At 47.5% G+C, this 12,458-nt stretch overlaps 1 protein-coding gene across 1 annotated transcript in view; it reads left to right on the forward strand.

Moving 5' to 3' along the window:
* Positions 1 to 12,458, forward strand: part of Vwa3b (von Willebrand factor A domain containing 3B) — a 156,790-nt gene that overhangs the window by 15,819 nt on the left and 128,513 nt on the right. The window contains exons 3-5 of the mRNA XM_057751290.1: positions 345 to 595; positions 2,422 to 2,584; positions 10,114 to 10,283. Coding sequence (XP_057607273.1) covers positions 345 to 595; positions 2,422 to 2,584; positions 10,114 to 10,283 — 584 coding nt within the window. The remainder of the gene's footprint in view (positions 1 to 344; positions 596 to 2,421; positions 2,585 to 10,113; positions 10,284 to 12,458) is intronic.

The raw sequence follows: 12,458 nt of genomic DNA on the forward strand, positions 1-12,458 counted from the left end.
ACACAGAAAAACTTCTTAGTGGGACTTTTAAAAAAAATCTGTCTTGGCTGATTTTTCTTGCTTCTACTCAGTTTTCAAAGTGCCTCTGGTCGTTTTCTGGTGTCCTATATATATTATAATGATAAAACCCCTGAAAGCTCCCCCCGCCCCAACTACAGTTTGAAGAGATCACGTTATCTTTCCGAGAGACTGGAATCTTCCTGGATCCTGTGGGGTTTGAAGGCCACCTACAGAATCCTTCTAGATGCATGGCTCCAGCTGCGTTGCCGTGACTGAGGTTCTAACTGCTTATTTGGCTACTGTCCGCGTTGTTTTTGATTGTTTACATTTGCATTTTCCTTCAGCTGACAGCGAAGTCAGAGCTGATCCACCGGTTTGTGGAGCATTTAACACAGGCCGTGGAGAGCTATAAGCAGCGGATGGACTGGCTTACCAGCAGGAGCCGGCAGATTTTTGGTGTCATCTTGGAACAGAGCGTCACCATAGTACTGGATTTCAGTGACATTTTGACGGAGGAGCTCAATCTGTGCCAGGATGCACTGACAATGGTCCTCCAGGAGCAGGTGGCTCTCATCACCAAGTTCAACATCATCTGGTGAGTTCCCAGGGGAAACAGTGGTCTCAGTGAAACTTCATAGCGACTCGCACGTATTCAGAGTTAAGGAGCAGGGCTAACACAGTTAGCCTGATGGCAAGGGAGGAGGATTATTATAATTCTGCAGAATATACAATTTCAGCAGAAAACCCACAATGAATAATGAATCCTAGGGAACTTTTATCTGCTTTTCTCAGGGCACCTTAGGTTTCATGTGGAGAGAGATTTAGAAGCTTGCTTTTCTTCAGTCCACTGGCAGGTCAAAATATGGGAATATGAATTACATATTCATATTATGTATGCATATATGTGTGTATGTTCTGTAGGTGTGAGTCCCATTTTAGGTTGGATAACACGATTAAAGGCCACAACTTTGGCTCTCTTTTCCAGACTGACTCTGGGACACACATTGACCTCTCTCTTATGAGTTAAACCCTTTTCATCGGAACAACAGGTGGTTGCCTTTCTAGAATTTCACTTATTTTAGAGTTTTCATGATTGATTATTTATGGATTCTTGGAGCCACAGGAATGTTGGGTCTCAGTGCTAACTCCTCAGCCACATCAGTGGCTGCATCTCCTTGACAAGAAACATCTGGATGAGTGGGCGGAGGGATATGTGCCTAACTGAGTTCTCTATTGAATAATGTACTGTTATCTAAATAGAGGACACCTTTGTGGGTGGGGCTCTAGTCCAGAGCTTGACTTTTGACCCAGGTGTGTTACGGAGTTTTGATGTGTACAAAACCTTCCCTTTCTCAGACCTTTTACTATAGCATATGTTCCACTCAGTCAGACCTCTCAACACAAAGAAGCCCCAGCAAGGGGACGCAGGTATGAGGCAGCATTCCCTGTGACAATGGGGCATTGGCAACAGTCAAGTCAATTTACTTAACGTTATAAACACAGAGAAATTCAAATGGTTCCTCTTACTGAGGTGAGGATGCCATTCAGTCATTTCTAAGCCCTAAATAAACAGTTTAAACAAATGTTCTCAGGATTTTAAAGCCTGTACTATTGTTGATGCAGAAAGCAGAGCTGGTAAGACTGCCAGGATCATAAGAACAATGCCACAGGGAATAGACTTCAGAACAATAAGTTGCTACCAACTTGTAAACCGTAATACTGTAAGTTGCTATGAATTTGCGATTGAGAGAGGATAGTTTCATAATTCTGCCTGTTTATGAAAATATTTTCTCTTAGTGTTGGTGTGTGGATGCGCAGCTACCCTGTGTGCATGCATGTGCGTGCAGACATGTGGAGGCTAGAGCTGCCTTTTTCAGTCACTCTTCACTGTATTTCTTTCCCCCGTTTGAGACATCTTCCATGGAAGCTGGAGCTCACTGGTTGGCTAGACTGTATGGTCAGTGGGCCCCGGGGATCCTCCTGTCTCTGCCTCCCCACTTTTGGGACTGCAATGTTTGATGAGGGTGCAGCCTTTTGATGTGGGTGCTAAAGAAGCAAACTTTGGTTCTCATGCCTACGCAACAGGCATCTTACTGACTGGCCACCTCCTCGGCCACTCTCTTAGTCTTTTGAAAGCACTTTTACCTTTTTGTTTGCTTCCATGTCACTCCAGTCGGGTCTCCTGGTCCTTATGCCCGAGGGAGGTCATAGCGCTTTGAAATCGCGCATTACACTCAGTACACTTTCCTGAACAAGACGGAAGTGTCTGAACTGGTTCATGCATTTTCACGCTAACCTTCAGGGGCCTGGCAGTTTGGTTTTCTTTCTCACTGAGGTAACTTTTGGTTGATACCAAAGTCCGACACTTCCGTGGTAGCGTTAATCACGGGCCTGGTGACTGCTACCCATGATTCCTTTCAGGGTTTCTGAAGAGCCAGTGAAATGGCAGGAGTGTGCTACCTCTGTGACCGAAGACGCCATAGCTGCTGCCATCAGCTGGGTGGAGAAAATGGCTTTTGAGCCAGTGGCTGTGGGAGAGGTTTGCTGCCTGGATGCTCTGCGGGAAGCTGGGAAAGATGAAAATGTAAGTGGGAATCCATGGTCGGCCTAGGTCACCAAACTTAACTGCATACTCTGTGTCTTCCCACTGCTCATCTGGGTCTCTAGCACCATCACTGAGAGTACCTGCCTCAGGTTCCTGTCCGGTTGCTATGATAACATACCCCAACCACAAACAATTTGGGGAAGACATGGTTTATTTCTGCTCACGATTCCAGGGTACAGTTGTCATAGGTGGGGTGCCAAAGCCAAGGGAGCTTGAGGGAGCTGGTCACATTGCACCCACAGTTGAAGGAGAGAGAGAGAGAGAGAGAGAGAGAGAGAGAGAGAGAGAGAGAGAGAGAGAGAGAACAGTAACTCAGTTCACCTTCTCTTACATATAGTCCAGGACTCAAACCTAGGGATCAACCCTGGACCCACACCAGTCTAGAAGCATGTTCCAGGTTTCAGATAGGAATCAGATTATAAGCTTTAGTGATGGCCAGGCCATGCCTCTATAATGTATTAGCTCTATTGTTGCCCTCCTGCTGGTTAGAGAAATGAATCCCTATCTTATAAGACATGGAGAGAGCTTGGGAGACTTCTCACAGAATCCTGACAACAAGGAAATAGGGTTTCCCCAGCACCCAGGTTCTGGATCTTTCCCAGTTCCTTCTCTTCACGAACGGATCTGTTATGTGTATCTAAGCTGATGAGCCCCATATGATGGTTGACTGTAGTTATCCACTTGACACAACACAGAACCACCTGAGTAGAGAATCTCAATGAGGAGTTGTCTACCTTGGGCTGGACTTGTGGGCATGTCTGTGTGGGATTGTCTTCGTAGCTACGGGAAGACCCAGCCCACTGTGGGCAGCACCGGTGCCTAGGCAGGGAGGCCTGAACTACGTAAGAGTGGAGAAGTCGAGCTGAGCACAAGCAAGCAAGCATGCATGCATTTCATTCGTCTCTGCTCTTACTGTGGATGTCCTGTGATCAGCTACTTCAAGCTCTGTCACTGTGACTTCTTTGCAGTGATGGACTGTAACCAGGGACTGTGAGCTCAAGTAAATGACTTTCTCATCTCTGTTGATCTTTGTCAAGATATCTGTATCTCAGCGACAGTAGTGAAACCGAGACAGCACCTATGACACATTCTGATGTCCTAACGTATGGTTTTTGATTGGGACTTTTGATAATAAAACTTCTCCTGAGACAAGCAAGTAAGAGGTGGTAGTGCCTGGTAACTCTTTCAGCCACAAGGCATGCTTCTTTGAGTTGCTCTGGTTGCAACTTCAAGTTGATGGCACCTTGAAGAGGGCGAGATAAGGGCAAGGGATTTCTCTGGCTGGGAGGAATTCCTTAGCTAGCTTCAGCTCCTCCGGAGTGGGAGGTGGAGGTCTACTTGCCTTTGAGATATAGATGCTAAATACTTGCTTCCTCTCTTCTGGAAGGCAGGGCTCTCTGTAGGTTTTGGTCTTTATGTAGCTGCATCCAGAAGTCCTTTCTTTACAAAACAAACAAATGCTGGTACTCCTCCATTGGCCACCAGCCCATGTTTATCAACACTAAGGTGATGGTTTGAAATTGGGAACACATTTTCCCCCCTTGCAGAGCCCGCTGAACACATGTTTTCCATTAAAGAAGAACCAAATACGAATCACTTTGTTCTTTGGCCCTTCCAATCTGTTTTGACATCTGCAAAATTCCAAGTGTCTGGGTCTTAATAAGCATTCAAAATGGAATGTTTCCCAGGCTTTGGATGTGCATGTGTGTGTATGTGGGTATGTACGCATGCATGCATGTGTGTGTTTGTGTATATGTGTGTGTGTGGACACACATGTGCACGCACGTACATCCATGAGCATGCTCTTTCTTTGTGGACTTGGCTGTATTGATCACTTCTGATTCTGGCCATCTGGTATGACTCCAGTCTCCAGATTACCTTGATTTCCTCTTTTGTTTCTCCTGGGTTCATTCCTACTTTAGAAAATATGAACAGCCCAGTGAGTGCCAGGGGCGTCCTTATAGAAGAAGACCCGAGAAAGGTGCCTACAGGTACTGACCACCACATTCAACCCATGGCCTAAAGCAAGCACAAAATGTATACAAATCACAGACATCCTTCATCAAGAGTCTCTACCTGTGGGTGACCTCAAGAAAAATCCTAGTAAGCACAGCTGTCTTGTGTATTAGAAAGTGCCGTGCTCTGTGTCGTGTAAGAGTGAAAACCAGTATGCATGTGCATGGTGGGCTAGGTTGGGTCCCCTAAAGGTCCACTCCTCTGCTTCATGCCCCTTGTGACCATCCCATAGTTTCAATTCATCCATGTAGTCTGCTAGAAATAGAAAAGACGTAAATGTCAAGCTACTTTTGGAATATTGACTGTACCCACCTAGACTTTTCCTACTGATGACAACCTACTTTGGATTGTCTTCCTCCATTCATGGGCCCTGAAACTCATAAACATTAATATCCAAAAATTAACATGGAAGCCTGTATTATGTGAGGCCCATCTGTGGAGGAGCCCATTGGTCTCGTTCAGTACTGGGCTTAGTAACCAGAAGAACGGACAAGAAGAGAGGACTGAGCATGGGTCTTGGGGTCTAAGAGGAGCCCAGGCAGAGCGTGAGGGGTCTGTTTAAACCATGTCTTTAACACTAGCAATTGCAGGGCACAATTGAAGTCTGGGTATCTTTATGCAGAAGGATCTGGTTTGTGGGATGGGCAGCCTGTGAGCTATTGAGGAAACGCCAGGCAGGTGAGGACTGGGGGTCCTGAGAGCCCAGCTGTTCTGGTCAGCACAGGGTTTCCGCGGGTACCAGTGGGCCCTGGAAACCTGCAGACATAGAGCACACAGGGTCTTTGGAAAGAAAGGGCTCTTCAGCAGGGTCCTGGGCCTTGGTTGCCCATGAAAGCTGTCTGAGGAGTTTCCTTCATGTTTTCAGAAGGCTATCTGCCCTGCAGGATGCCTGACTTTCTAATTTTTGTTTATCTCAATTTGCCTTTCATGTACCTGATAGGCACACATTTGGAGTTGGGGGTTTTTAAATCATATTCACAGGGAGACTAAGTGAGTCAATTAAAGAGAGAATCCCCCAGTCCTATGAGGGGCCTGCCCTGCTGATTGCCAAACCATCGGTCTGTAAAACTGACAACTCATTTGCTTTCTCAGAGCAGTCTGGACAGGTGTAAAATTTTTCTATTGTGTCCCTGATACCTAATCAGGGCTGCTGAAATGTTTATTGGACAGCGAAGGAATAAAAAGAAAATACTATCAAGGTTGAGTTTGGGGGCTGGGTATAGTTCCAAGGGGTTCTGGTCCTAAACACATCGCATAGAACCGAGGATTTTGGCTTTTTGTTTTGTTTTGTTTTGTTTTGTTTTGTTTTGTTTAGTTTTTCAATTGAAGAGACAAGAGACATGGATGGTGATGAGCTGAACATAGACCTTAAGACCTGGAAGGGCAGATAGTGACGGTCCAGTGGGGTGTGAGGAGGGGTCTAGAACTGACCCCAATACTGACTATAAGAGGAGTCATCCCCATGAAGGGAATCAGAGAATCAAAGTGGCCCAGAGAAGGAAATGCTAGAGAAATGGGGAGGACCAGGAGAAGTTCGAGCCCTGTGTATGGGGATGGTTTAAATGCTGCAGTGTTATGAAGAGAGAGGTAGTCTTCGCCAGCTTCCTTGCTGTGCTTTGGGCTGCTTGTGCTTCTTGAGGAGGGAAGATTCGTATGCCCAAGGCTTTGGGATGAGAGCCGGCTTGGACAGGTGGCAGAGAGGGTAGCTGGAGTAAAAGCAGCTGTTCCCTGTCTGTGTCTGTCTTTTCTTCCTTCCAAAGCTGATGTCAGGAAGATAGATGCCAAGGTCTCTTTGTCTGGGCAGAATGCAGGTTGCCACGTAATGATCCAGACTGAAACAGGACCTAAAGGGGCCATCCTAATTGTGTGTGTGTGTGTGTGTGTGTGTGTGCAGGTGATACGCACCTCTGTACATTTCTATGAAGGCCTGAGGTCTTCAGATGTCACATATCTTCCTCATCTGCTTTTGGAGACAGGGTCTGTGATTGGACTTGGAGCTCTATGACTGACCAGACTATCTGCCCAGTGAACCCTATGGATCCCCCATTTTTGTACCCAAAGCATTGTGATTATAGGCACTCAGCACTGAGTCTGACTTTTGCAAGCGTGCTGGAGATCGAATTCAGGTCCTCCTACTTGAGCTGCAAGCCCTTTAAGGGATGAACCATTTCCCCCGCTTACCCTTCTATTTTATGTGGAATAATTGCAGGAGCTTTTGGCTCACTCCTCAGTGCAGTAAAGACAGGTTTCCGTTCAATGAAGTCTCAAGAGGAAAACATATCTGCTCGAGAGTCTCCATTTCTTGGGCCATTGCCAGCAGCAGTGAAGCAGCCCTCTGCATCTCTAGGTCCTTATCTCCCTTTCGCTCTCACAGACCCTGGAAGGCACTCTGTCTGTTCCTTGTCCTCGGGCCATGTGTCATTACAGATGCCTATGAGAGGATATTCCTACATTAAATTTGGACACAGAGGCAGCTGGGAAATGCTTGTGAGCAACCGTACTTCATCTGTACACCTGGCGCAAGGCCTGCGTCACACCAGGAAGAGGAATGGCCTGGGATGTGTTCACTGGAAAAACAAAACAAAGCAATTCAGTCAGCTTAACACTCGATGGAGTGCTGTTTCTTGGATTGTTTTCTTCTGCCTGCTAGGTGTCTGGTGGGAGGAGATTTATAGCATTCATTAGGTTCCATTTCCTAGCAGGTACTTCCTGTAAAACTCTGGGAGCTAGTGTGGACAGACTGGAGAGGAAGAGCTATGGGAGGGGATGGGGCTTTTCTCTGCCCGCTAGAGGAGGTAGTGGCTGAGGTAGTCTGGTCCAGGTTCTCACTCTGGCTATTTAACTCCCACCCTGTGTCCTTGGCTACCCCTGTTCTTCTCGCCCCCTCAGACACCAAGTATGCTCTTTCTGCTGCAGACCGAGGTTCCTAACCAACTGGACAGTCGATCACGAGTCTATCCCCTCTACCAGGTTTAAAGTTAAGGGGGAAACATCCGTTGACTAGCTTCAGCTCGTAAGGGGTTGAGATTAACGCATAAATAAGTCATGGGCCCTAGGATGCCTGCTTCTCACCCTCGCAGTGTGGTTGTGGAAGCCTCTGCCCAATTCTATGTAGAAGTGATCAGTCAAGGTGATTTTGAGGGACAGGCTCAGATGGTGTATATTCCTGGCTTGCTTTGATTGGTGATTTCGGAGATTTCTATAAAATATACATACACACATTAGTGTAGATCCCCAAAGCTCAGAAAACCAAGCTACAAGGATAAGTTGCATTGTCTCATTTTGACCTAAAGATAGGCCACTTGCCTGAGTTCATGCATTCATGTCAGGAGAAGATCTGGTGGGGTGCCACTGAGGACACAGCTCATGGGTCCATTTAGTGGGCTTTACATATCCCTAGGTTATGCCAAGAAGACTTATTTTTGGTAAGGATGTGCATCTCCCAGAATCCCTGGATTAAGATAGACATACATGTCACTGTGGTCAAGGAAGTAAGTCACTTTTTTAAAGATGAGTCTTGTGTGTTTTCTCTCATAGATGCTCAAACTGGGGCAGGTGCACGCAGAAGAGGTGTGTCTGTTACTTTTCTCATTGCTGTGACAGAATGCTCAACAAAAGAAGGGCTTATTCGGCTCGCAGTTTAAGAAGGGCTGCTGTCCGTCGCTACAGGGAAGGCATGGCGGCAGGACTGTGACATGCTTTATAGTAGTCAGGAAACAGAGCAGACAGGAAGCTGAACATGACCGTGACACCTCAAAGCCTGCCTCCAGTGACCCACTAGCCTCAGCAAGGCTCTGCTTCTTAAGGTTTCTAGAACTTTTCAAAACTGTGTCTCCAGCTGGTACCGAGTGTTGAAACAAATGAGTCCAGTGGGGAATGTTTCACATCCAATCTACATCAGGAGGGGGACAAGGAACAAGAGGGGAGATAAAAGAGGGTAACAGAGAGGGTAGAAGTAATCAGACTATACCAAGCAGGTATGTGGAAATAATGTAAAGGAATCTGGTATTTTGTATAATTAATGTATACCAACATATAAAGGTATATTGTAGTCTGTGTTTGTGTGGTGTGTGTCTATGTGGTGGTGATGGGATATATGTATGTGTGTAATGTTACCATGTGGTGGTTATTGTGTGTGTAGTGTGTCTATAGGATGGTTTGTATGTGTGTATTATGTCTGGTGTGGTATGTGTCTATGGGGTATGGTGTGTATGTGTGGTGTGGTGTGTCTGTTTGTATGGGGGTATGGTGTGTATGTACTGTGTTGTATGGTGTGGGGGGTATGGTGTATATAGGGGTGAGGTGTGTGTCTGTGTGGTATGGTGTGTGTGTCAGGGGTGGTATGTAGTGCGTGTGTTGTGTTTGGTGTACGTGTGATAAGTGGTATATGTGTTAATTATGTATATGTGTGTGTTGTGTGTGCGTGCAGTATATGCAGTGTGTGTGTGTGTGTGGTATGGGGTCTGGTATGGGGGTATGTGTGAGTGTGGTATGTGGGTGTGCTTGTGTGTGTATTGCTTCTGACATGGATTGTCCACTGGGCATTGTGCTCTGGCACGACTGTGTGGAGCAGAGCCAGGTGGGCACACCCTTCTCCTAACCAGCAGCATGGAATGAGGATGGCCTCATCTCCCCAGGTGTGTGTTTCCCTAGTGCGAGAGAGCAGAGGATGAACCAACTGGGAATACATGCTCTCTTCTGCATCCCACCTCAGACTGACAATGGATGAGTTTGTGCTGCAGAATTCTGCACCATCTGGGGAGGTGGATAATACTGCACTCCCTGCCCTCAGCAGCAGTCTGGGCCAAAACTTTCTTGTTTCTTGAAAACAACCTTGCCTCTCTGTCTATGTACCTGTAGGCCTGAGGCAGCCGCTCTCCAAATCTGCCAACTATATTCTTTGTGCAGCACCTAAGGACCATTGTGTAGACATACATTTCTTTCCTGCCTGGTCCCGCAGTCATTCAGTCCCAAAGAAACACACAGAGGCTTCTATTAATTATAAACTGTTTGACCTGTTAGCTTAGCCTTATTATTAACTAGGTATTACAACCTAAATTAACCCATAGTTCTTGTCTATGTTTAGCCACGTGGCTTGGTACCTTTGCTTAGTGCAGCATTGTCATCTTGTTTCCTCTGCATCTGGCTGGTGTCTGCTCTCTGCCTTTCCTCTTCCCAGAATTCTCTTAGTATGATTGCTCATCCTATACTCCTGCTCCTGGCTAATCAGCATTGTATTAAACAATAGGAGTGACAAATCTTTACAGTGTACAGAAGCATTACCCCACAGCTCCATGGCTGTTGTCAAGAGACCTTGAATGGCTTGCTGGCCTTATGTCGCAATGTCATCACGGAACACTGACCATAGCTTCTATTCATTCTGTCCTCTCTCTTTTGCAGCAATTAGGAAATGTGTTGCTGATGGGCATAGCGCAAGTCTGGGGTATATGGCAGGTCGATAAGCGTTGTCATCCGGTGCCTCTGTCTTGCAGATTGAAGCCATTTACTACTTCGTGGTGGGGGATATTCCGGAGGATTCCCAGGAGCTTCTTCTCCAGAGGGTTTTGGAGATCCCATATCCAGTCTGCACAGTGTCCTTCAATGCCAGAAGAGAAGGAACTGTAGCTTTCCTAAAAGATCTGAGCGCCAAAACCCACAGCAGGTAGGCCGAAGATGGACTCGAGAGGGCCTGAGGGTGGGTGGCCCACCTACATTCTAGAGGCGTACCCAGTGTGTCCCTGCGCACAGTCCCCACGGCTCCTGTACCCTTTTCTTTATCACACAGCAATCCAATTCTTCTCTTCTGATGTCTTGGAGTCTTTACGACTGGAGAGATTGTGCCCCGCCCTAGTCAGCTAATCCCTAGAGATAGGAAGTACTGTCTGGAGGTTACGGGGTCTCATGCTCAGGACAGTTGTCACCTCAGCGCCAGACAGGGACAGTTGGAGGTAGCTCTGCATCCATAGCTCACTGCAGTTCTTCACATTAGCCAATCTTTTTTTTTCAAACATACAGGTTATTGTATGTTAAATAAGAGGAAATTGTTAGTGATATCGAGGCCTGGACCTAGCCTTTATTGACACCAAAGGCAAGCTGGAAATACATATTTTCACCCAGTTGGTGGAAAGGCTGTCCTCGCCCACAGCTCCAGGAACCCCGATTTTCCATGTCTGAAGAGGGTCAGGACTCGTCGTGGGCAGCAAGACCCGTGAGAATCTGAACTCACCACTCTTCAACCACTTTGAACTCACCAGGCACTGGGCTTTGACCCTCGGATCTTGAGTATCCCCAAATACACAAAAGAGGCTCCTCATCCACTCTCTCCAGGGTAGAGAGAAAGACAGCTGGCAGGATTCCCTCTCTGGCTTGTCCTTGCCTCCCATCTCCCAGGGAACTTTCTCCAGGAGGTTTCGCGCCCGGCGAACAACATGCCACAGGCAGCACGGATTCATCCGCTGCATTTTTAGACTGTCTCTTGCAGGGTGGAGGGTTTGCATGAAATGGTCAGGGGGAGGCGCACCGTCCTCTGCCTGCTCTGGACCCTCACAAAGGAGCCCAGCGCACAACCCTTAGCGCTTCTGCCTGTTGTAGCGCAGGCTCAGACACACCATGCCTTCTGCTGTTCCTTTGTGCTCTGGGCTCCTGGGCCCAGCTAGAGGGCACTGAATATCCAACTGGAAACAGCATGTCTTTCTGGGTTTATCTCGCTGGCTGCCTAGACCATGAGCTCTCCAACTGGACTCTGATCCTCACCTCCCTAGTGTCCAAGGCTGTGTTCGTGTGGAGCCGTCAGCGTGGGTGTGGGTGCTGTGATATAGAAGGACTCTCCAAAGAGCCTTTCACAATTGTGTCTCATCCCATGAGAGATTAGAACGTCTGCCCTGTTCCCTTTTCTAATCTGGAGAAGAGATTAGAGAGTAGAAAGTTCTAGTCATCCAAGGCCTTGGTACTCAGGGTTCAGGGTTTGCCAGGACAGGTCGCTCCCTCCCCCTCACCACACACACACACACACACACACACACACACACACAGACCTTGACCTATCAGGTGGTTACCAAAGGAAGAAAGCTAGCCTTTTCTGCTTAGCGAAGTGCCTACAGAAGGCAGGCATAGCAAGGCTGGGTGCCCCAGCTTCAGGGACCTAAGGGTCACAGGAATGAGGCCGTCTTGTTCACTGCCACCAAGTTACTGTGCGAGTCTCACCTGAAACTCTAGGAAAGTGATAGTCTTTCCACAATCCAGGAGGCCCCGAGACTGCTTCCACTTTTGTTTGCCCATCTGTCCACTCCAAGTGGTCCAGCAGCAGCAGGAATCCCTGAGTTGAATGAGCAGTGACAAGCGGAGGCTGATCTCTGAGCATCACCTGAGAGTCAGAGATCACCTTTGGGAATCAGAAGCTAGTGTCTTATCACTGACTTTCTGGGTTCCAGTAAGCAGTTCAGAAGCAGTTTCGGGGCTGAGGATGTAGCTCACTGGTGTACGTGAGGGCCTGTGATACAGCTGTACAGAAGGGGGAGGGAGAAAGAAAAGAGAGACAGGCTCATCGTGTTGTGCCACATCAGCCGCCGCAAGCTTCAACGTGCAGACCCGTCCTCTGGGGATCTCGTTAAAGTCGTGAGCTGACTCAGCAGGTCCAGGCAGGATAACAGATCTCTCACCAGCTCCCAGGCGACACTGCTGCTGTTCCTTGGACCACACTCGGAGCTGGCAGGCCCCCAAAACTTGCCCACACAGGAATTCTTTTCATAAGCTCTTAAGCACAAAACCTGGGGCAGTATGTGTTTGCTGAGTTACGCTTGACTGAGGCCACTTCAGCAATAGGCAAATTAGTAAAGAT

Source organism: Chionomys nivalis, chromosome 19, assembly GCF_950005125.1.
Source record: "Chionomys nivalis chromosome 19, mChiNiv1.1, whole genome shotgun sequence".
Taxonomy (NCBI): domain Eukaryota; kingdom Metazoa; phylum Chordata; class Mammalia; order Rodentia; family Cricetidae; genus Chionomys; species Chionomys nivalis.